Source organism: Macaca thibetana, chromosome 14 (genome assembly GCF_024542745.1).
Source record: "Macaca thibetana thibetana isolate TM-01 chromosome 14, ASM2454274v1, whole genome shotgun sequence".
Classification (NCBI taxonomy): domain Eukaryota; kingdom Metazoa; phylum Chordata; class Mammalia; order Primates; family Cercopithecidae; genus Macaca; species Macaca thibetana.
Window position 1 is genome coordinate 57,240,442 of NC_065591.1, and position 25,277 is coordinate 57,265,718.

At 48.6% G+C, this 25,277-nt stretch overlaps 2 protein-coding genes across 10 annotated transcripts in view; one reads left to right on the forward strand and one right to left on the reverse strand.

Annotated features, from left to right (window-relative positions):
- Nucleotides 1-25,277, reverse strand: part of RPL27A (ribosomal protein L27a) — a 1,008,958-nt gene that overhangs the window by 421,896 nt on the left and 561,785 nt on the right. The window lies entirely within an intron of this gene.
- LMO1 (LIM domain only 1) overlaps nucleotides 11,499-25,277 on the forward strand; it is a 44,813-nt gene continuing 31,034 nt past the window's right edge. Inside the window, exons 1-2 of one of the 5 annotated variants that reach the window (XM_050756476.1) lie at nucleotides 11,507-11,860; nucleotides 16,675-16,934. In XM_050756476.1, coding sequence (XP_050612433.1) covers nucleotides 16,910-16,934 — 25 coding nt within the window. In that variant the 5' untranslated portion in view covers nucleotides 11,507-11,860; nucleotides 16,675-16,909. Of the gene's footprint in view, nucleotides 11,861-13,160; nucleotides 13,274-16,350; nucleotides 16,935-25,238; nucleotides 25,272-25,277 lie in introns of those variants that run through there. The other 4 variants (XM_050756475.1, XM_050756477.1, XM_050756474.1 and 1 more) reach the window with 4 other exon arrangements.

A 25,277-nucleotide genomic window follows, 5' to 3' on the forward strand; every position in this document is an offset into this window, starting at 1 on the left:
TACTGCTGAGAGGCGAGACCTTTAAGAGGTGATTAGTCACGAGGGCTCTGCCTTTACAAATGGATTAATGCTGTTATCTTGGGAGTAAGTTTGTTATGGAGGGAGTGGTGTTCTTATAAAAGATGAGTTCAGTCTCTTTTTTTTCTCTCTCTCCTTCACTGTGTTCTCTTGTCCTTCTACCTTCTGCCATGGGAGGACATAGCAACAAGGCCTTCTCCAAATGCAGGCCCTCAACCTTGAACTTCTCAGCCCCCAGAAGTGTAGAAATAAACCTCTGTTCTTTATTAATTACCCAGTTTCAGGTATTCTGTTATAGCAGCACAAAATGAACTAAGACAGTGACCATGATCCTTGGCACTCAGCACGAGACCTGGCCTTAGGATGCATGAGACAGTGTTGGTTGTTAACAAGAGGAACATGAAGGAGAATGGGAGGCTTTCAGTCCAGACTAGCAAGCAGAAGTTTTATCCTCACCTCCACTCCTTGAGATGGTTCTGCTGGCCTTAGCAGGTCTAGGCTTATCCTAGATCGATTGGTTCTAGGCTAGTAGCTTCCAGCTCCCAATCTCCTGTTAGGATCACCTCTAGGCAAATGCTTATGGTCAGGCTGGGCTAGACTGGACTCGGAGGCCATCCCATGGGGCACAGGTTTGAGTGTTATCACATTATTCTAAGAGTGGTAGAGCCAAGCTGCTAGGACCCTCAGGCAAGGCATAAAGTAGGAGGTCCTAACCTGTTGAGCCAGGAACCCATCTGTGGTCCTATGAGGTGGAGCTTGGGAAAAGCAGCCCCCAGACCTTTTTTGTGTTCATAGGCCTGGACCACATCTTTAGTTTCAGACAGTCTGGTCTACAATAGCAGAAAGAAAGAGTGAAGAGTGAGCCTTGCCAGAGTCCCTACAGTTGGAGCAGCTGAGCTGAAATGTAGGGTCAGGATAAATACCCATCTGGGCTCACCTGGAGGCCTTGAACATGAAGCAGCCTTAGACATAGGCCGTAACCTATCCTAATCCACCTCCCTTAGCTCCCTGGTCCAGCCAAAAAGAAAGAACTTCGGCTGTTTCTTCATGTCGTTTCTTCCATCTCTCCCAGGATCACGACTTTCCGTGAGCATCAGGGAACTTCTTGAAACAAAGAGAAAGCGGGGAGCACATCAAGGGTCAACCTTGGCTCCAGGTTTCCATCCTGGGAAGCTCTTTGGAAACATGGGGCCTGGCAAAGCAGAGTCTAGAATTGGATACTTGGAACTTGGAGAACACATTCAAACTATTTATTGATGGGGAATCAGAGGATCAGTGTGTTCATTAGGAAAAAGGGCTAAGCTACTATAACAAAGAGGTCCTAAGTTACAATGGCCTGAAGGAGATGGAACTTTATTATTTATCTGTCGTAACACGAGATAAAAAGTCTAGGTTGGTAGGGTTACTCCACAAGGCCACTTAGAGACCCAGCTTCCTTCTATCTTATTTCTTTGCATACTTTAGGCTATTGATTAATCAAATCTGGGTGTTCTAATATCTATATTCCATCTTATGGAAAGGGGGGAAGATAGGAAGTTGTGGATAAGCAACTTGTTTCTTCATGCCGGTATAGTCTTTGTCTCTCCCCAGAACAAATTTATCTACATGGCAGACTATATGAGTCTTGACTTTTACGTCTTATAGCTTCAACCACCAAAGAGAAACCAATCCAGCTCTCTGGGTTCCGATGTCAAAACTCCTACTGGGGAAACCCATTGGTCTAAACTGGGTCTCTCCCCTTGTAAGCAAGAGAGGTGAAAATAGCTCATCTCTCTCTTTTGCTTACAAATAAAAACTAGTAACTTGTCTATACCCATTGCAATGGAAGCTGGAAATACAGTCTCCAGTGCCCTGTGCCCAGGAGGAAGGAAAAGACATGTTGAATATGCCACCAGTAGTCTGCCACACGCAGGAAGAGGAAGTTACACGGTGTGAAATCTACAAGAAGTGGACTCAGAGCCACAATGTAGGCCTAGCGTCACCAGCAAGTCTGTGGCTCCAGTTCTACCTGCAGGCTCTGAGGGTTTGAATCAGCATCCTGTCCCCAGGTGTGTTCTCCCAAGCTTTAGACTCAATCTAGTACAAGCCCCAGGTGGTAGCTGTGACCTCCAGTCCTGATAGGACTTAAGTATTTCTGACTCACCACAGGGGTTATTTGAGCACAGGGGCTTGGAGAAGCCCAGTCAAGTCCTAGGTAGCAGCAGCTACAGAGGAATATGTGCTTTCAGGGTTTTTTTGTTTTGTTTTTGTTTTTGTTTTCTCCCCCAAACTATTGTTTGGGAGTTGGCAGGGCCTCTCAGATAGGTTGGATGCTGGGTGAGAAGGAACCCCTTTGGCTTCTTCCATCATGGGTCAGGGGTGAGGCAGGAAGACCCCACTAGAGATTGAGGGAGAGGGACCAGGAGGGGGACTAGGAGTGCCCTCCCATCAGTCCCACATACCTGGGCCCCTGCCTGCAGCATGGAGAAGGACGGTTTCTGAGATGCATGTGCTGTTGGGACATGCGGTTGTAGCTCCAAGGGGACCACCTGCATGTGGGTGTGTTCACTCTGGTGAGCTTGTTGGGAAACAGTCTGTTCTCTGGGAGTGAGTCACAGTGCTCAGCCCCACAGCCCAGTCAGTTGGCGTCCATGAAGCTCACGGACCAGCACCAGCCTCCAGAGCACGTGGCACAGCTGGACCCTTAGACCCAGCCCACGATCGCTCCAGGTCTCCAGTCATCAGTGGACAGGTGATTAGGAGGGTGGGAGAGGGAGGAGATGACCCCTAGTCACATAAAATCGGGGTTCAGATTGAGAGTCTGACATTGCAAGTCAAGCTGGGTGGGGTTTGGTTGCTGGGGTATTCGTAACCTCAGAGGGAGCTGTGGGCATCCAGGAGCCCCCTTGGCAAGGGTCTCTGAAAGGTGGGAGGTGCAGAAATGAAGCCATTTGGAGGTGGGAAGTGGCCCCTACAACAGCTGACTGGGGAAGCCTGAAAGCTCATCAGCACTGCAGAGGTTGTTGCCATAATCAAGTCTCAGAGCAAGCTAGTTGGCTACATAAATGAAAGAGTGGAGGGAAATATTTGAGCCAGGCAAATTCTCCCAGCTGGGGCTAGGGTGGCGGGTGCATGGAGTGTAACAGTAAGTTCAGAATATCTGAGTTGGATTGGACCCCTGAGACCTTCTTCTCTGACCCATTTTTCTCTCAAGGTAGGAAGCTGGAGAAGAAGATGCAAACACTTATAGCTTAATAGTTTTTCTTTTATTACTGTCACACAAATAAGTATACAAATAACTATGTAATTAACTAGATCATTGTGATAAGAGCTATGGAGGAAAAGCACAGAGGGCCCCATGTCAGAGTATAGCAGGGAGGCCTAACCTAGTCTTGAGGGAAGAGGCCACCCTGACATTTAATCCTGGACACAAGGGATGAACACGAGGTGGTCCAAATAAAAGGGGGCAAGAACATTTCAGGCAGAAAAGAATGGTGCATCTGCAGGCCTGGAGACAGGTGGTGGTTCAGACAACAACAAGGGCAATATGCTGCGTCATAGGAGCAAGGGTGGGTGTCAGTAATGGGAGATGCTTCAGGAGAGCCTGCTCGTGCAGAGCCAAGTGGACATGCAGAGAGAGGACGGGGGCTTGCTGTGGAGAGCAACAGGAAGCCATGACAGCTTTGAGGGTTGGTTGATGAGATCTCATTTGCACTTTTAAAAATCTCCTGGCTGCTCATGGAGTAATAGAGGCTATATCATTGAGGTTCAGGGTGGACTTTGGGTGGGGTCCAGTAAGGAGCTCTTGCAGCAGTATGCAAGAGATTATAGTGACTTGGACTAGGGCAATAACAGTGACTGATTGGAGGGTGTGTCAAAAAGAACTCCCATTTAATTTCTAAATTTAAAAAATTATAAATTACTTATGCATTATGAATAATGAAAAGGTAAGTGTATACTTTTTTTTGAGTCAGGGTCTCACTCTGTTGCCCAGGCTGGGGTGCAGTGGTATGATCATGGGATCATGGCTTACTACAGCCTCTAATTCCTGGGCTTAATCGATCCTCCCTCCTAAACCTCTTGAGTCACCGGGATTACAAGTGTGAGCCACCATGCCTGGCTCAGTGTATACTTTCTCCTTCACTCTTACCTTCCATTCTCACTCACTAATGTCACCAGTGTTGACAACCTGAACAAGTGCAGCCTTTCACATCTTTCCTTCACGTGCATCTTAACAGAAAGAGGTTTTCTTTTGAATGGGATAATATTACTTGATACTCTGCAATCTACTTTTCCCACTAAACAGAACATCACAGATGTCCTTTGCAAGTCAGTTGCTCTAACTCGTTTTTAACAGTTGCATAATATTCTACAGCAGAGTTGTAGGACAATTAATTCAATCATTGATTGGCACTGATATTCATATGGGTTCCAGTTTTCTGCCACCACAAACAATGCCGAAATTAGGATTATCCTTATATATAGGTGATTTCCCCTTATAGTTTGGAGTCCCAGAAGGAGGATTTATAGGTCAAAAGGCATGTACATGTTTAATAAATAGTGCCGGGTTACCTGCCCCAAAAGTAATAGATTGTGCCAGATTGCTTGCTCAGTAGCAAAGGAGAGTACACATTTTCTCAAAATTTTAGCAGACCTGGACATTTTACTTTTTTAAAATTGCTTGCCAATCTTATGAATTTAAATAATGAAAACTTATTTTGCTTTAATTTGCATTTTCCTAATGACTAATGAGGGTAATCATTTTATTGACCATTTAGATTTCCTCTCTGAATGGCCTGTTTGTTCTCTTTTTCCATCTTTCTTTTAGGCTTTTGTCTTTTATTTACAATATAGAAATTATTTGTATATACAGCATATTTTGCAAATATTTTCCTAATAAATCATTTGTATTTTTCTTTTGTTTGTGCTATCTTTTGCCATAGAAGTTCTGAAAATCAAATTTAGTATATTTATCTTTTCCTTTGTTAGTCCCAATAAATTTATTCATGTTATTATCCAAATCTATTAAATTTTTGTAATAAAATACCATCCAATATTTTCAATGTTTTATTCTTATTTTAAAATATTAAACCATTTGGAACACAATTTTTATATTTAGGGGAGGTAAGGATCCTATTTGTTTCTTCTAGATGAATAACCAGTTATGACAGCACAATTTATTGAAATAACTTTATTGAGATGTAATTCACATACCATACAATTCACCATTTAAAGTGTACAATTCAATGCATTTTAATATATTCACAGATTTGCAAATCTCCACAATTTTAGAACATTTTTATAACCTCAAAAAGAAACTCTGCACGCCTTAGCTATCACACCCCTACTATCCCCAGTCCCTAGCACTATCCCCAGTCCCTAGCACTATCCCCAGTCCCTAGCAACGACTTATCTACTTTCTCTCTCTACAGACTTGCCCATTCTGACATTAAATATAAATGAAATCATACAATACACAGTATTTTGTGACTGGCTGCTTTCACTTAGCATTATGTTTTCAAGGTTCATCCATCCTGTGGCATGTATCAGTACTTTATTCCTTTTTATAGCTGAATAATATCTATTTGTCAGTTCATGAACATTTGGGTTTTTTCCACCATTTGGCCATGATGAATAATGCTGATATAAACATCAGTATACAAATTTTTGTGTGGACCTATGTTTTCAATTATCTTGGGTGTATACCTAGGAGAGGAATTTCTGGTTATAGGTGACTCTGTGTTTAACTTTTTGAGGAGCTGCCAGGCTGTTTTCCAAAGTGGCTGCACCATTTTACATTTCCGCCATCAGTGTGAAGGCTCCAATTTCTTCACATTCTTGCCAACATTCATTATCTAAAGTTTTTAATTCCAGCTTCCTAGTGGGTGTGAATTGGTATCTCCCTGTGGTTTTGATGTGCATTTTCCCTATGTTGAGCATCTTTTCAGATTCTATTGGTTTGCTTGTACATCTCCTGTGGAGAAGTGTCTATTCAGATGGCAGTACCACTTACTAATTTTTCTCTGATGAATTAAAATGCAACATTTATCATATATTAAATTCATTTCTGTACTTGAACCTGTTTATTGTCTCTTTGTTCCTGTGATCTATTTCTCACTTCCTGACTTACACCATACTATTTGATTATGGTAGCTTCATAGTGTGTTTTATTATCTAGTAATGCCAGTTGTCTCCAATTAGTCTTTCTTTTCATATGTTTTCTTAACTAGCCACATATATTTATTTTTTAATTGCACTTCAAGTTAAATGTTTTTCAGTTCTAAAATTTTTAAATTTGGGATTCTAATAGAAATTGCACTAAATTGATATATTAATTTTGAAAGGATTTGCTTTTATAATGTCTTCTCTTTTAGAAATATGGTTGTCTTTTTATATATCCAGATCTTGTTATATGTCCTTCAATATGCTTTCATGAGTTCCTTTAAAGAAGACCCTTATCTTTGTGATGATTGTTGTTTTTAAATTATTCCTAAATATTTGCTTTGTCACTATTGCAAATGCTCTATTTCATTGCCATTTCTAACACATCATTGCATTTAGAAAAAAACTGCAGCTTTCTATCTATTTATCTTGTATTTAGCTACCTTCTCATTTATCTAATAATTTTAGTAACTTTCAAACTAAATTTTATTGGATTTTTGGTTAATAATTGCATAATTTGTAAATAAACATATTTTTGTCCTTTCAAAAAACAGCTGTTTATTTTGAGCAGTTCATTTTCTTGTCTTATTGAGTTAAAGTCTCAAAAAATGTTGAATAATAATGATAATAATGGACATTCTGTCTTAGTTCCAGTTTACGGAAATAGCTTCAGAATGTCACGTTTGTTTATCTTCTATTGGGTTTTGGTAAACAGTCTTAACAAATTGAACTAGTTTTCTTCTATTTCTATTTTGCTTCATATTTTATTAGTAATATATGCTAAATTTTATCAAATGATTTTGGACATATATTACTATAATCACATTTTGTTCCTTTATTTGTTGATGTAGTGACTCATACTGATAGAGTTCCTGATGCTGAATCATGTTTGTGGTGTTAAAATAAATCCTCCTTTGTCATGGTGTATTATTCTTTTGATACTTTTTTCATGTCAAGATAGCTAATATCTTATTTCAGATTTTGCACTCTTATTCAAGCTGTTCTATGAATTTTTTTTCTTTTAAAATTCAATCTTTATAAGGTCTGGGAATCAGAAAATGCTGGCTCATAAAACAAACTAGGAAGATTTCCAAGTTTTTCTCTTGTCTGGAATAGTTTAAATAACATTAAAATCATCTGTTTTTCAGGTTATATAAAACTCATTTTAATGTAATCTGTGCCTTGTGGGGTTTTATTTTAATTGTGATAAAATACACATAACATAAAATTCACCATCCTTACCATTTTTAAGTGTACAGTTTAGCAGTGTTAAGCACATTCACATTTTTGGGTAACCAATCTCCAGAACTCTTAATCTTGCAAATCTGAAAATGCTATCCCCATTAAATTCCCCATTCTCCCCTCTGCTGAACCCCTGCCAACCACCATTCTACTTTTTGTCTCTATGAATTTGACTACTCTAGGTACCTCATATAAATGAAGTCAAACAATATTTGTCTTTTTGTGGACTGGCTTATTTCACTTGGTATAACGTTCTCAAGGTTCATCCATGTTGTAGCATGTGTCAGAAATTCCTTCCTTTGAAAGGATGAACAATATTCTTCTGTGTGTATCTATCACATTTTGTTTATCTGTTCACCCATTGGGGAACACTTGGGTTGCTTCCACCTTTTGATTATTGTGAATAATGCTGCTATGGACATGGATGTACAAATATCTCTTTGAGAATCTGTTTTCAATTCTTTTGGGTATATTTCCAGAAGTAGAATTGTTGGAGCATATGGTGCCTTGTGATATTTTAATAGCATAGTTTTAATATCTTTTTAAATGTATTCTGTTTATTGGCCTATTTGAGATTTCAACACCTTCTATGCTCAGTTTTGATAATTTTCTACTTTGCTTGAAGTCATCCATTTCTTCCAGGTTTTCACATTTATTTTCATAGGCTTACTCATATTATTGTTATAATTCTTTAACCTTCTCTGTACCTGTGATATATCTCTTTTCTTATATCTAATATCATATATTTGTGCTTTATTTTCTTAACTAGGTTTTCATGGAATTTTTTTTTCCATTTTGTTAGTCTTTTCAAATAATCAAGTGTTGGTTCTAATTTTCCCTTTTAATTACCTTTTCTATTACTTGTTTATTTTCTATTTCATTATTTTCTGACTTCATTAATTTTCTACTTTTTTGGTTCAGTTTGTTCTTTTCTAATTTCTTAGATTAAATATCTAGTTCATTTGCTTCCAGTCATTTTTAAAAATATTTCAAGCATATGAGGCTATATTTCTTCCTCTGAGCACAGCCGTGTTCCATAAGTTCTGTCTGATATGCTGTGTTCTCTATTTTCATTACTAGATTGGTAATTTCTATTTTGATCTTATTTTGATCCAGTACTAATTTAATAGGATGTTTCTTAATTTTCAAGCAGTTTATGCTTTTAGCTTTGAAGTTGGCTTCGTTTGACATTAATATTGCTGTTTCTACTCCCTCTCTGCTTGCATTTTCTTGGTCTATCTTTGCCCATTGCTTTATTTTCAGTCTCTTTGTCACCTTGTTTTGGGAGTATTTCTTGTAAACAGCATTTGGCTGTATTTTATTTATAACTTACTCAGACAATCTGTTTTTTGATAGGGAAATTCACTCTCTTCATGTTTAGTGTAACATACTGATATACTGACCTCCACTGCCATTGGGAAAAGCTGGCTGTTGCACCAGGGACAGCGCCCCTATTATTGTTCTGATCCATTCTTGCTCACACAGCCTTTCCCTTCATGCCAGTCATGCAGCTAAGACAGGTTGGAACATAAAGGCAAAAAAATGCCGAATACCAGGTCCCACGATTTTACGATAATTAGCCCCAAATTCTGATGTTCCAATTCTCCTCTCCAGGACCTTCCTCTCCAAATAGTTGTGAGACCTAGGAATGCTTACCCGTGTGACCCAAGTGCCTTCTGGACACCACTAGATTTTGAGTTCTGGATACTCATTTTCTCTCTAGCAATCCCAGGGTTGGGAGATGGGGGATGATGGATTATGAGAAGAGATGCCGTCTGTATAATTAGAGCTGCTGCCTGATACTCTTGCCATCTTGCCCGAGCTGCTGTTAATGCCACCAAGTTGCTGATCCCAGCTGCTCTTTTCCTCTTGGCCCAGCAAGGTGACATCTCAGCTTCTAATGACCAGCTGTTTCAGAGGGCCTCCCATAGCCAAGCTGCAGGGCTCCTAGTGACCCAGTTTCTCATTTGCACCACTGCCCTCTTCTTCTCAGAGTGCTGATCAGGGGTGAGTTAGGCCCCACCTTGCACCATACTTGGAACTATTATTCCCTTAAACTCCTGGCCTTGCTTCTCAGTCTAGTCCACCCATGAGGATCTCCTCTCATTGTCTCTCTGCCAGCATGGCCCCCATTGAGGATCTCAGTCCTCATGATAGATCTGTCCCTGTCTCAATCCCAGCTGTGGACTGAATTCAGTGTCTTTCACCAAAAGCTGGGGCCCCATATAAATGCAGAGATAGGGCGGGGCATCTGCTTCATTATCCGTGATCACCTCATGATGTTTACACTCTCTGAATTTTCTCTTTCTCTCTATGAAAACCAGGAGGCTGGTCTTTTAAGAGCTCACATAGGCCCTTGCTGCAAGTGATGGTGGGAACAGGGAGTCTGGGTGCTTACACCTCAGGCTGGCTTCTCTGAGTGTGAACTCTGGCCAAGCAGAGACACCCAATTGCAGGGCCCTGCTAGTCTGTATGGTGCCTTTGTGCAAAGTAGCAAAAGGTGCCTTCTTTGGGTGGGTGCAGTCCGTGCCAGCTACATGGCTTGGAGGGTGAAGGGGTACAGAATTTCAGGCCCTACCAGATGCCTTGGTACGTGGAACAGCCAGCACCCATCTAGGCAGTCACTCCTGGGGAATTGAGAGCAGCTGATTTGGGAGATCATTCTGAAGAGTCTCTCTGAGTGCTCCTCCCTTCTTCACCAAATTAAATATAATTCGTGCAGTCATTTTACAAACTTTCCCAGACACTATGTCGGTCTGTTTGAGAGGATGGAAGAGAGCTGGAGGAATCAGGATGAGCTCCCTCCCTTCTCTCTACCCCTCAATCAGAATGTGCTTTGATAAGTGGGGGCTTGGGGACAGTATAAGGGTGACTAACTGCGCCTCCCTTACCAATTAAATTTTTAAAAAGCTGCTATGGAAGGAGCGAATATTAGTTTCCTGATTTATAAAGCCAAATGGATTAAGCTCATTCATTGCCCGAGGAAACAAAAAGGAAATCTTCAATACCTCTGTGCACATTGAGAATAGGAACAATGCCGGTCTTTAGAAAGCAGAAACCTAATTTGGGGGAATCAATTACCCTCTGTGTCCCTGCCTCTGTGGGCTCTCTCACTGGCTCTCTCAATAGATTTCCTGGGAGGTAAAATGTGGAGAAGTTCATCAACCATAGGCACACCCTGGGCACAGCCTTGAGACAGGAGGTGAAGAATTAGGTCTAGGGTGGGTGGAGTTGGGGGTTCCTGGGTGCAAGGGTGGGGTGGGGAGGGTTTGGGGATAAAAGTTGAGAGTGGGGGCGGTATTGAGAGGGATAGTGAGAGGGCAAAGTGGGGGGTGGTGGTGGGAAACTGGGGTTTATAACTGAGGGAGAGCAAAGCCCAGCCTGAACAGGTGACAGGGTGGAGAACACTGTGGCCCAGCCTGGGTTCAGAGTCACCACCGCCTCCTGATCCTCTCGAATTTCTCCTCTGTGATCTGCACTTTCCCCTGTGGGGCTGAGCATGCCGCGGGGAATGGCTGGGCAATAATGAAAAAAGAAAGGGGATGGGGCGCCTGCCACGGTAGCCGCGGAGTCACATTCACAAAGTCACACACACAAGCACTCTCGCGATCTCCTACACATTCCTGTGCCGGGTCCCAGTCCGGGCCCACAGTCCCCAGACCCAGAGTCACGCCCAGCCTGGCGCACTCGTTCAGAATCACAGGCACGGAGCCCACACTCCCACCCGCACACACACACCCGCAATCGTCCTACCCCCACCCTCGTCTTGAGCTCACACAGTGGCTCACCACCCCACACAGCCCTCACTCTGGCATGCGAACACACACACACACACATACAGTTCCTCACACGCACACACTCTGGCTGTGCTTTTGTGTTTTGTCAGAATTAATGAGAAAAGTTCCCGTGCCCTGCGGGTAATTAGTGTCCTTGGAGTTAAATAAGCTAATGGCGGGCACCTCTGGCCCAAGCAATTATGTTTGTGTATTGAATAATTGATTCAAAGGGGGGGGGGAAGGGCCGCTAATCAGATCTGAGCATAATGAATTGATTTAATTAACAGGGGAATCTGAGGGGCCCTGGGAAATGCAGCCTTCACTTGGCTGAGGCGAGCGCGGCCCGCACCGAGGAAGGACGCGCGCGCGGCTCAGGCTCCGGCTGCGGCCCGGCCCGGGCAGCGGCTGCTCGCTAGGCTCCCGCGATCCCGGCCTGGCCGTCTCGCCCCCTCGCCGGCCCCCCTGTCCCTCCTCCTGCGCTCCCTGCCCGCGGGGCTGCGCTCCGGACTCCGGTCGGTCTGCCCCCGTCGGCAGCCGCGGCTCTCGCGACTTGGCACCAGCGCTGGGCCGGCGGGAGCAGCGCAGGCGGCCAGCGGCGGGAGTCGGAGCCGCTAGCCCCTCAGGTGTCCTCGGCGCTAGTCCGGCTGGAGCCTCCGGGACCATGGTGTTGGACCAGGAGGACGGTAGGTGCCCGGCGCGCGGGGCTAGGGGCGCGGGGCGGAGACTGCGGCGCTGGCCCTGCGGAGTCCACCCCGCTAGCGGTGGCAGCGCCCTCAGCACCCGGGGCCGCCTCCGGCTAATGGGTGCCTTCCCGGAAGCGCGGCTGCTGGATGTGTGCGCAGGTGCCGGGGTCGGCCGTGACAGGCTCGGCGGTGCCAGGCTCAGCGCCCGAGCTTCGTCGGCGGGATTAGGAAGTCTCCCGGTCCCAACGAGGCCGCCAGCCCTGCGCGCTCCGGCCGGGAACTTTCTCACGGACTCTTGCCGCCTTGCGGGCATCCGGAGCGCCTCTGCAACCCGCACCGCGGGCTTCCAGGCAGTGCCCACTGCCAACCAGTCTCCCAGCCTCTCTGGGTGTCTGCACGTTCCCCTTCCGCTCTCTACTGCGGAACGGATCCCCGCGGGAGGGTGGGGGTGCCCACAGATCCTGCAGGTGCAGGGGTGAGGGTGCTGTCAAGCCAGCAGTGTCCCTGCGGTCTGGCACTCCATAGCTTCGGCATGGGTGACATTGCCTCTGCCCCTGGCAGGGCTGGGGAGGGAGCTGCCATCAGTTCACCCAGCCTGGCATGTTGGGAAGTGCCACGCTGGCTGGGATAGGTGGGTGGGCCATCTAGTCCAAAATATCAGGTCCAACTAAAGGCGGTTTTACCTTGAAGTTAGCGAAGTTTAGGGTCCTTCAGGTTCCTTCAGCTGCCAGGTCCTTGGTGGTAATTTGGTATTAGTAGGCTTGTAGTCCTTTTCTTAAAGAGCCCCACGCCCAAACTGCAGTAAGCTTTGGACCTCACAAAATTTCCATCCATCCCTGGGTCCAACTCCTACACTTTCCACTGCCAGTCTCTTGGAAGAACTCACAGCTCTGGCTGACCCAGAGACCATCCGCCACCGAGGCTGGGACAATCCCTTAGTGCCTGAAGGATGAAGTGCTGGGGCAGGAAGCTGGGAGGTTTGGGATTGAGAGGCAACTTCTGGGCTGCAGGGAAAGGGTCTTGCTGCCTGGCCTTCCTCTCTAGTCCGTCTAGTCCCTTGACCCACCCTACCACCACTCACTATAGTGATCAATTGTCCTTGTTTGCTCAGAGCGATCTCAATTTTAGTACTGAACATTCTGCATCCTAGGAAACCCTTGAGTCACGAGGCAAACTTGGACAGTTGGTCAGTGCACACCCACAACCTTTTCAGGGCTGCGGTGCAGGGGTACGGGAGATTTCTTTGCTATGGTGCAGATTTGGCTTGGGCCTCCATAAGGCCTAACAATTTATAACTGCAGCTTACAAGGAGATCTGTCCAGGCTCTCCAGAAACCAAAAGAGGAAAAGTTTGCCGACTGTGCACTTCTTCACTCCAGCGGGTTGCAAATTCCTGAGCATTGGCTGCTTTTGTGTAAGTAGGGGGAAGGGCGAGGCATCTGAAAGTGGCCAGCAGGCATCCTGATTGCACTATGAAGTCTGTAGGTTTACTCTGTCCTGTCAACTGTGGTGGCCACAGAGAAGGGGTCCTCATCACCCCAATACCTCTCTGAGCATCACCTGTGTGGCTAGCCTGTAACTCCATCTTGGAGGCAGCTGCATTGTGTTGGGAGCAGGCCCTCTGGCTGAGGCACATCTGACAGTCTCCACCAAAGAGTTCTGGAATATCTAGTCTGCCTGGGCCCTCAAGCCCTGCGTCCCACTCCTAATGCAGGAACTCTTCCTCAGGACTTTCCTGCCAGGTGGAGGGGCAAATTGCTGGGACCTGCCCAGATATTTGTAAGACAGCCAGTAGCACCCGCTTTCTCCTCAAACTAACCTTGGGGATTGATAGCTGTCCTCTCCCTGCCATCCCCAGAGGCATTTCAAGGGCATTTTGGAGCACTCTTGGCTTGTTGAAGTGAGAGTACATGCTCATCACCTGTGGAATGTGTTGGGTGAAAACTACCTCCTGCAGCCCCAGGGGATCTGAGGATTCCACTCTGGTGGTGTGGGCGTGTCCCTGGACCTAGAAGCAGCTTGGGTGGGGTGAGCATGGGGGTGGGGCGAGTGTGGGGGTGGGAGTTACTTGCTTGCCCGTGAGCGGAAAGAGGACATCAGATGGGATGAGTGATGTTCCTATCTGCCTCTGTCAACCCAGCAACCCCCTTCCTGGCTGGAAGGTCAAGCCACCCAAACCCTCCAAGACTTGCTGTGAAGGTTCCTCTCCAGATCAGTTTAGGAGTACCATGCTCACAACTGGGGGTGCAGAAAGAGCCACCTGTGGGCACACACAGCACCAGTCCCCTGCTGGCATGCCCTACCTGCTTCTGCAGCCCATTGCTGAGCACCCCAGGCCAGCTCTGGTCCCTGGGTTTGGGGCACAGGGCCCTGACTCCCCAAAGAGATGCCAGCCATGTGGCTGCCAATTAGGTACCTTGGAGGCTGAGGTGAGCTGGTATTCAGACAAACTCATGGACAAGAGAGTAGAAGGGTGGCCACAGCTAACCCAGTTCTGGTTTGTGGGTCAGGGCCAGTCCCTGAAAGTGAGGAGAAGCCGCCCCTGGAGGTCAGTAGTAAGGCTGCATGCAGCCCTGATGGAGTGAATGCCTCCAGTAGCACCGAGGTTTCTACGGCAAGAAGCTGCTGCTTGCCAGCCTGTAAGGCCCTGTGCGTGCTACACTGTCTAGCCCCCAGCTCTGGCAGGTGTGAGGGGCTGGCACCAAATATGCCAGTGGCAGCAGTGCCAAAGCCTCTCTCAGACCCTGAGGGCATGGGTCTGGCGGCAGTGGCAGGGGAGAGATCAAGCTCGCAGTCCTGAGGCATGCTGAGTCTGAGCAAAATGATATATTTAACATCAAATATACTCAAGGACTATTAGGATTAAGTATTCAAGATGAGGGGGAAAGTGAAACCCTCTGAGCTGCAGATGAGGCATCTCATTAGAAGCAGTGCTTTTCTGTTTTCTCAAAGCCTGACTTCCATGCCTAGCAGAGAGGAAGATGGCTGCAGCCCCCTGCCCCCAACCCCTGTCAAGCACTGGGGCCTCCCAGGGTTTAAGGGGTAAGACCTAGCCTCCAGGTCTCCTTCAAACCGGATAATCTCCCCCAAACCCCTGCATTGTCTGGAGTGCCACAGTTTACAAAGCATATTAACATGCATTAGCTCACCTGATCCCCACAACAACCGTAGATGCAGGAAGGTAGGTCTCCCACTTCACAACCAGGAAAACTGAGGCCCAGATAAAGAAAGAGACTTGCTAAGGTCCACTGTTGGTAATTGGCAGAGATGAGATAAAATCCCAACTGGCGGTCCTTCAGCCCCTTTCCCTTTCCCTGGGTCTAGTCCTCAGAAGTGATTGCCAGGACCAAGCCTCCAACACATCTGTCTGGACCCCTCCTTGAACTGGAGAAAAATCATTATTTCTATCCCACGCGGGAACTCTGTACTGTCTAGGCAAAGAAAAAAGACTTGGGATTTTAAAGTAGGTAGCCTTCTGGCCAGGCACAGCAGCTCACGCCTGTAATCCCAGCACTGTGGGAGGCCGAGGTGGGTGGATCATGAGGTCAGGAGTTCGAGACCAGCCTGGCCAACATGGTGAAACCCCGTCTCTACTAAAAAAATACAAAAATTAGCTGGGCGTGGTGGTGTGTGCCTGTAATCCCAGCTACTTGGTAGACTGAGGCAGAAGAATCACTGGAACCTGGGAGGCGGAGGTTGCAGTCAGCCAAGATCACACCACTGCACTCCAGCCTGGTCAACAGAACGAGACTCCATCTTAAAAAAAAAAAGAAGAAGAAGAAAAAAGAAAGAAAAGAAAAAAGTAGGTGAGTAGGTTGCTTTCCTAGGGTAGGCAGCCAGAACATCAGCCCCAGGATTCTGGGGAGAAGCAGGGTCCAGGACAAGGGATAGACACTGTCCCTTTTCCTGCCTTATGACTTACAGAGCAAGAATTGTCAATTTCATAATAGTAGCAGGAATCTTTGTTTTGTTCAGTGCTGTATCCCCAGTGCCTTAGAACTGTGCTTGGCACATAATATACGCTCAGTAAATATTTGTAGAATGAGAAAGGCTTTCAAGGCCAGGCCTGGGCTTACTTCGAGAGAAATTGAGATAAGCTCTCCTACTCCATGGAGTTAGGATGCTTTTGGGGATGCTGCTGGGGTCAGGAGTAGTGCTGTAAGACTCAGGGTAGGATTGTTTGTGCCCTGAAGAGGGTTAACGTTGCCAGACAATCCGGGAAGCAACCAGAAACTCCGGGCAGAGCTGATAGGAAGGGAAAGGATGTGATCAGAGAAATATTGCTCGAAGAGGAGACAAAAATCAAGGCTGAGGGCCTGGGAGTAATACATGGGGTGCATCCTCCTGACAAACATTGAAGACCACGACCCTGGGATCCGAGGAGAGACGCTCACCGAGCTGGGACCTAGAGGCCTCCAGGTGGCGCTGCGGAGCCGGGCAGCCGTGCGTCTCCACTCCCCCATTAACCCGGGAGGGAGGGGGCCTCGGGAAATGTGTGCATTTATTCAGTAGCAGGAGTGCAAACCTCATACATTGAGGGAGAAAGGCAGCGGGAGACGGCCGCGAGATTCCCCCATCTCTTTGAATATAATTTTAGATTGAGATTCAGATTAAATCCGAGGGGAAAACACTTTATGAGGCTGAAAGCTGTGTCGTTGCCAGAGCCAGGGTTATGAGCTATCAAATGCAATTACATTAAGACAGATTATACTGGGCAAATTGAGCCATTTAGAAGGTGAGAATCAAAGAAACGGCTCTGATCCTCTTTTCCCCCTTCTCTCTCCCTCTCCCTCTCTCTCTCTCTCTAAATTGCAGTTCGTAGTTCCTTGCAATTCTGAGGCACAAAAGTAGGTGAGACTGCTTTTGTATCTGCGAAGTGCTTCACTCCTGAATGTAATTCTAGCTGAGTGCAATCTAGGTTAAGAGCCGGACAAGCGGGTAATTAGAGCCCGCTAGCTGCCCGAGGACCGGCCGCCCCGCCGAAGCGCGCCCCGAGTCGGCGCCCTTCTCCCGGCCGAGCCTAGCTGCGGCTGGACACGGAGCGCCCGAGATGATGGTGCTGGACAAGGAGGACGGTAGGTGGCGGGCCGGGGTCTCGACGCCCCTCACCCCCTCGCCCCCTTGCCCCCCGCTGCGGCGCGCAGGCACACACACGCGGGAACACGGGCGCACACCTGCTGGGCTGTGCGGGGATTGCGGGGCGGGCGGCACGCTTGGGACCAGGGCTGGGGCAGGGGGAAGCACCTGGGGACAGCCGGGCGGAACTTGCCGGGGGAGAAGGTGGGCGAGCCCCGGGCTGCATGCGCCCCGGGCCGCACGCCCCGCGGACCCCGGCCGTGAGCCAAGGAGCTGTGCACCGGCCGTGTGCTGCGCCGCGGGGCCTCGTGGAGGCTCCGGCTCCCCTGCGATCTCCGCGCCGCGGAGGTTCGCTTTAAGCATTTCGTCTCTGCGGCTGCTGCTCACACCGCAGCCATCACCCTCGCCCCCGCCGCCGCGTAACCCGAGAGGCACTGAGCGCTGAGCAAATCAGCGGCTTCGGGGAGAATCGTACTCCAGAGCTCGGGGCAAGCGGGAGCGCGGGAGGACGGCGCGAGAGCCGGGGTGCCCGGCAGGCGAGGGGAAGGCGGTTTGGACCCTCGGGGCACATCTCCATGAGCGTGACTCGATGAGAAAGAGAGCCACCTCTTGTGCTGGCCCGCTATCTCCCTGTCTCTTTGAGCGCGGAGGCGGGAGTTTGGCCCAGAGGAAGAAAGTGTCCCGCCGCCGGCCAGTAGCACTCATGCGGGGGCGGCTGCGAGAATGGCACGGACCTTCAGTGGTCGAGCCTCAATGCACCCTAGAAAACTGCAGGGCACGGGAAAGGTCGGAACAGAGGAGCCCATAGCTGCTGGAAGCCACTAGCAGGTGGTCCCATAGACCCCAAAGCCTTCCTGGCAGGGAGTGCCCTGCAGTTAAGTGTCCTAGAAGGTTGGGGATCCCAGACCCCTTGAGGGGAAAGCCAAGTGGGTGCCCTAAGATGAGTCCCCAGGGTCAGGAGAGAGGCGGTACCCTGGCTGTCCCAGGACCTCCGGCCCTGTAGGTGAGGCCTGTGTGTTGGTGGTGTAGGGGCATTTGTGATTGTTGGTGTCCTCGCTGCCGCCGGCGTTCTGCCATTGGTGAGGTACCAAAAGGGTAGGTTTGTTTTGAGTCAGCGGGAATCCTCTTAAAGTGACTGTAGTGGCCATCCTCTGACCTTCCACTCAGGAGTCTCTGCTGGGCCCGTGCCCGCTGGGCCCGTGCCCGCTGGACCCGTGCCCTCTGCCCCCGGGGCAGCGTTGTTATTGATGTGACCAGTTGGTGAAAACGCAAAGCTAAGTGACTTGCTCAGGGTCACACAGGATGCTCGCATTGCTGCTGCCAGGTGCTGATGCCCCCAGGCTGCCTACTGTCTTCTGAGACATCCAGCAGGGAGGTGGAACTTGAAGTATCTGGCCTGGGGGTGGCATCTAGGAGGCTCTGTGGCTCTCAGCATGGGTGTAGGAAGAGAGAAGATGGGGGAAACCTCAGTGCTTCTGGGCTAGCTGGGGTGGGACATCATCTTCAGTATGTCTTCTCTATTCACAAGGACCCCTTCCTTGGAGCCCCATGTAGGCCATCGGAGAACTTCATATAGAATGAAAAGGCGAAGAAGGGGTCTGGGGTCAGGCCAGACAGGGAGGGAGGAGACCTTGATTTAGTGCCTTTCATCACGAACTCCTCATGTTACTTTGGAACAGTCATGCTTCACTTTCCCTCTTGGTAAAAATGAAAGGCTTGGAGAAGCCAGAGCAGAGGGCACTTCCTTGGTACCTGGGGATACTGTCACTATGGGGAGCATGTAGGGTTCATCTTGAGCAGAGGTTATTTGGCATGCTTGGCTCCCCAGGCCCAAGCCAGGAATCCGGAAGACTCAGGCTCTGTACATGGGAGGCCTCAGGCCGGGGAGATTGGTCTCATGCCAACAAGATGACACCCCCTACCTGCACCCAGGATCTTGCTCTGCCTAAGCACCTCATGATGCCTCCGGCTCTGAGATAATACAAAGGGTTTCAGATGAGCCTTGAGTGGGAATGGATTTCTGGAGGTCATTTTAGCCAGCTCTCTGCCTCCAAATTGCGGTGTACCTCAAGCACCCTGGGCAGATGTTTCTTCTGGTTTCTGTTAGAGCTGTGAAACAGAGCTCCAGATGCCCCTCCATCCCCAGCCTAGACTGTCCAGTCTAAACAATATGGTGCCCACTACCATGGAGCTGCTGGGCTCTGGGGTCTCTTACAGCACAAGCACAGCCACTGGGGTCCTAAGCAGCCACCTATTCTTGTCCTGCCCAGCCTATAGCTGTCTTTCAAAAGCAACCTTTCTGCTCATGCATCTGCACTCCACTCCCTGTTAAGAGGAGTCTGGCCTCCCCTAGTTCCAGGAAACCTTGAAGATGGCACCTTCAATTGGAGGAGGGAGAAAGGTTCTGGATCCACTCATCTGCTCCTCCAAACCAACCACCTAACTCCTTCCTGAACACTTCTGCCCTCTCAGCAGGTGGCTACCTGAACTGGGTGGCAGCATTCCCCCACCCCCCAGCTCCCCCAAAGGGTGCGTTCCCTGCATACAGCACCTTTTGTCTGGCTGCAGCAGGGACTCAGGGCTGCTATTAACCACCCCCAACGCCTTTTCTCCACCTGACAGCATCTTGTCGGGAGAGGCTGGGGCTCCTCTGGTTGAAGTCGGGTCTGCCAGCTGCCGAGGACCAAAGCTCCCGCTCTGCTGGGCTGCAGGGCTTTCATGTTGCACTTCTGAAAGATAATAAAATATCAATCGTTTTGCCGTAGCAACGGGTTTAAGAGACTTTCTGAAGTATTGAATCGTCAGAAAAAAAAATTTTTTTTTTGCTTTTAAGCACAGTGCATTATTAATAAAGTAATCCATTAGGTCGAGCAGTGAAGGGTCACCACAGAGACGGAAAGATCTGTTTTGCAAACGGTTAAACTTCGAGTTTTAAGATTAATTGCTTTCATTTGGATGCTTGCTCTTGGCCTAGCCATCTCCACTTTACTGGAACTCAGGGTCCGGGCTTTCTAAATGCTGCTGTGTCTGCCTGTCAGGGAAAGGCAGCTGAGCTCCAACTTTCCCGGAGAAACAGCCCTTCTTCCCCTGGCACCTGCGGCTTGGGCTGGCACCAGGCAGTGGGCTTTTGGGGGAGGGTTAAAGTCCCAGGGGAGCAAAGAGAGCTACAGCTCTGAACCCTACCCAAGTCAAATGAGCCCTTGGGCTGTTTGAGAAGAGGCCTTTGAGTAGGAGCAGACGGCAGAGAGTCTGAGAGGGCCCAAGAACAGTGAGAGCTTTGGTCTGTGTGGGACTGGGTAGGAGAGGATGCTGGGGCATCCAGCTGGGGATGCTGGGATACTCCCAGGTGCACACAGGAGAAGGGCAGGGCTGGGTATAAACGGTCTTTGCAAAGGCCCAGCAGGAAGGTGGGGATGACCACAGGAAGCAGCAGGCGGGTTGTGGAACTAAACACCAGACATGATTCCTAGAGCATTTTTAATAAGTAAAAATGCCAAAGAGAGTGAAGCTGGACTGAGGAGGACCAGACAGCGGAGTCTTCAATTGTGAATGACCGCTAGGAGCACAGCCTCCACAGCTGACTCAGTTGATCCACCAGAACCGGCACATGGCTATGCTTGGGTACGAACCAGCCCTTGCTGGGCCACCAGTAGGATTTCCTAGGATAGACCCTCATGTTCTAGGCCACAGAGAGTCCTGGGGCCTCTCCTGGCAGAGTGTACTCACCACTGTCCCAGCCCTGGAGAGGCAGGCAGGCCCTGATGCTGTTCCATGCCAGAGACCCCAGCCCATCAGCAGGAAGGCAGAGCCAAGTGGACACTGCTGCCTGCTGAGGCCTGGTAAAGGCCTTGTGAGTCTGGCAGGGTGGGGACCAAATCATGTACTTGCCCAGTGCCTAGAAGCAGGGGCGTGGGAGGGTTACCATCTGCATCTACCATAACCAGCCCCAGTGGCAGCCCTCCTTTCTGCTGGGAATGAGGCATCACATCCTGAGCTGTACATACAGCTGCTTCCCCTTCCTGCCCAAACTTAGCCAGGCAGAGTGTCTGTAAAGATGGGTAACCCCCTCACACACACACACACACACACATCCCCGAGCCTTGGGTGAAGAAGCAGGTGCTTCTCTCTGTTCCCTGCTCTTCCATTCATTTGCTCACACAGAGCAGCACTAAGAGGGGGACAGGGAAACAACATAAATTGGTCTGTCGTCCAGAATCCATGTCTCGCTAATGTACCCAGATTAACTCAACTGTAAATTGTCTCCTTGGATGGTGGTGTCTTGCTAAAAGTTTCCCATATGATTCATGATTTGGATTGCTTTTAACAGCTATTGGCTAAGCAAGCCGGTGACTGTACAAGGTGATGCAATTGGCATTAGTGAGGGGAGGCACGGGAGCGTGTAATGCAGTCAATACTGCATTAACTACTGATGCCCAATTACAGGGAGCAGGAGAGAGCCTTTCAGGAGCATTAGGACTGGGGGAAGCTGAGATCACTGGCTGCTGCTCGCCTAAAAGCTTCACCCTTTGGATGCCGGGGCTCAGTGCTGGCATGGCCACTCACTTGGCCTCTGTGGTTGTGGGAACTGCCTTTTTCTCTTGCTGTCTGTTTCTGAACATGTCCCACAAATATGCCTTTAGCACATGAAAATGGACGTTTCCCTAGAGCTGGGACCCGCCTCTCCCTCCCGAGAATTGATTCCTTACTCCACCCTGTGTCACCCTGTGTCCCAGAGTCAGACCAGGTGGCTGCCCCATGAGCTTCCATTTAAGGAACTTCACAGCAGGCCCTATTTGTGGGCAGCACCAAGAGGAGGTCTATTTTGGTCTCTCACCCTTGGAACAGATGGATGATTGCCAGTGAGCACTGGCAGTTGACTCCCTGTGGTCATGGGCAAAGGAAACACGAGGTTCAGCCATGGCCCAGGGCGAGGCTGCCACAGTTGGGAGGTGGCCGTGGCTAGACAGGTTGTGCTGTCTGAGCAGAAGGCAGAGCTGTGATGGTGCAGCTAGGGAAGGCTGGGGGCCAGTGACTTGAGCCATGTTGGGGTCTAGAGCAGATGCAGGTCCAGGGAGTTAGGAGATCCCTCCAGAGCTGTGCCCCCATGTAGCAGGGAGGCCAAGGCTGTTGCTGGATCCATCTCCAGGGTCTAGAGGGCCTCCCAGAAAGCCCTGTTCAGGGACGCTGAGAAGACTAGAAGATGTTAGGGCAGAAGGTAGAGGAAAGGACATGGGTGTCCCAGTGTGCCAGGTACTGTTTGACTTGCTGCCACCTTTGTCATTGCACTAAGCTATGCAGGTCCAGTATGTCCACTGTGATTTTGTGTTACACGCCCACCCAGTGTAGAGGTTGCTTGCCTCTAAACCTTTGCCTCTCTACCTTCTCATCTCTACAGTGAGAACAGCCATACCTAATTGGCAGGATTATACTCAGGATTAAGTGAGATACTGTCCATGTACACATTTGATGAGCCAGAAAGCCTCATGGCTATGTGGAGCAACATTGCTCCGTGTTCAGTTACAGTATGATCTGAAATAACTCTGTGTCCAGTCCAGTGCTTTGTTCACTGGTAAGCACTGGGTCTGTACCCTCACTCTGCCAGTTTATTTATCATGGCCCTTAATCATTGCTGCCTGGGAGGAAGGCTGACCTCACTACTTGCCCATGTCCAGATCCCCACGGCAGGTGGCACCTTGGGAAGAGGTCTCTAAAACCACTCTTTGCAAATTCCTCCATTTATAGGTGGAAGTCGAGGTTCAAATAGGGCAAAAGGGCTGCCTAGGGTTCCATGAGGAATTGGAGCCTAGAGCATCAGCATCTTTTTGCCATGCCTTCTGCCCTAGCCCCGAGGCATGATGAGGCTGGGTAGTAGAAAACTCTGATTACAGCAAACATCAACTGGACTGGGACTACGGACCACATGCTTGGGTGTCCCAGTTTTACCCCTTGCCAGCCTACTGACAGCCCAGAAGATGCAGTTCTATCCTCAGATGTAGGTGAAAGGTGCTGATGGACACTTACATCTGTCCTGGTCCTTTTGAAGTGGAGAAGCCCCAGAGGTTCCTATGGCATGTATCCCATCTTGCTTCCCTGTCCTGTCTGGAGTTGGAGGACATTGAGACATGCAAGATGTCCTCTCATTCCCAGGCTTAGCTCTTTGTGGTGCTGCTAGAGTGAGTTTTCCTGGCAAGCCCATATTTGGGATTGGACTACACCAGTGGAGTCAACTTGTCCTGGCTTGCAAGATATTCTGTGCATCTCTTCCCAACTCTGAGTTCAGAGACACTGCATTGGTAGCTTGAAATTAGCCACAGTTTGTACCATGGACATAAGCAAACACTACAAATCAGGGCGTTTTCCCAAAGACTTGGTTGTTAAGCATGCATCAGCACATCACCGGATTGCATTCATCTGGGACTCTGGACCTACCTTTTTGTCCTCTGCTACCCCCATTCTCATCTCACCTACTATCTTTCTCCTGGTGCTCATTACAACCAGTCTGACCAAACCTCTGCTACCCTGGCATCCTGCCTGAGGCCTACTGCTGCTTTGACCATCACACTAAACTATGCAGGTTTAGTATATCTACTCTGGTTTTGGGTTCCATGAAGACTCAGCATTTGCCTCTATTCCCTTGCTCCTATGTCCTCCTTGCCTGGCATGCCCTTTCTCCTTTAGTTGGCTGAGGTTTCTCCCAGACCATTCCAGACCATGCTCAGAGACACATCCACCAAACCTAGCAACAATTTGTTCACCACTGGTGGGTATGTGTTCATTTCGTGTTCTGTCTAAGGCAGGAGTCCACAGTAGCTGATACAATTAGGGGAAAAGTAAAAGCAGGTGGTGTGAGAGGAGTGAGTAGGTTGGTCCAGATTGCAGGGGCAGCTGCCCAGTATGAAGGCCCATGGGCTCAGATCACTAGCTCCTCCCTCCTGTCCCTTCCCCTGGAGGTCAACTGGGCCTCCTGTCTTCAGGTGTAGTCTGCTAGCATGATTCAGAAAACCTGGGTTTTGTCCCAGCTGACTGCTGTGTGACTTCAGTCAATGCACTGGGCCTCAATTTTCTCATCCCTACAAAGGGTGAAACACCTAACTGGCACTTTATGTCCAAGCACACACTTGGTAAACCAGAAAGTTTCATGCTTGTGTGAATTGACATTGCTCTCTGCACAGTTACAGTATGATCTTTTGGCTTTGGCCTCTCAGCCTTTAGGAGTCATAAAACACAATAGCTATCATTATACTGAACCCTTACTTAAAAGTGCAGCATTGTGCCGTCTATATGTATCAAGTAGTTATTGCTGCGTAATCAGTTACCCTAAAATGTAGAGCCTCAACACAATAAGCATTTATTTAACTTGAAAATCTGTGGGTCAGTGATTTAAGCAGGGCTTGGCTGAGCAGTTTTTCTGGTTTCAGCTGGGCTCACTCACACCTGGAGGATGGAGGATGGCTGATCAGTTGGATGCTGGGCGTGAAAAGACTGCGAGGCCCTCATTAGCCAGTAGGCTTGTCCGACTTGTTCTTATGGCAGAGACCGGTCCAGAAGGTGTGGAAGCACACAAGGCTTCTCTTTTTTGAGAGAGTCTCGCTCTATTGTTCAGATTGGAGCACAGTGGCACAATCACAGCTTCCTGCAGCCTTGACCTTTTGGGCTGAAGTGATCCTCCTTCTTCAGCCTCCCAAGTAGCTGAGACTACATCACCATGCCTAGCTAATTTTCGTATTTTTTGTAGAGATGAGATTTCACTATGTTGCCCAGTCTGGTCTTGAACTCCTGGGATCAATCGATCCACCTGCCTCAGCCTCCCAAAGTGCTGGGATTACAAACATGTGCCACCACGCACCACCGCACCCGGCCTACACAAGGCTTCTGAGGCCAAGGTTTGACACTGGGATGTTGTCACTTCTGCTGCATTCTATTGGCCAAAATAAATCACAAGGCCAACCCAAGTTCAAAGGGTGGAGAAGCAGATTCTGCTCTTGAAGGTAGGAGGCGAAAGTCATATAACAAATGGTGTGGCTATGGGGAAGGGTAGCGAATTGGGGTCATTTTTGTAATCAGTCCACCAAGCATCTTCCATATATAATCTCATTTAATACCCCTAAGAACCTTAGGAAGAAGCTACTATTACCCTCATTTTACAGATGAGAAAATTATTGTACAAAGAGATTGAGTAATTGGTTCCACTACAGCTCAAGAGTGCTAGAGCTGGGCTGTGAACCCAAGCAGGTTGACTGCAGAGTCAGTGCACTCACTCTCTGTGCTCTGTCTGCTCCCTTTTCCAGCTGTCAGACATGAGGATGCAGAGAAAGACTCTCAGAGTTCAAGGAAAGGTGAAG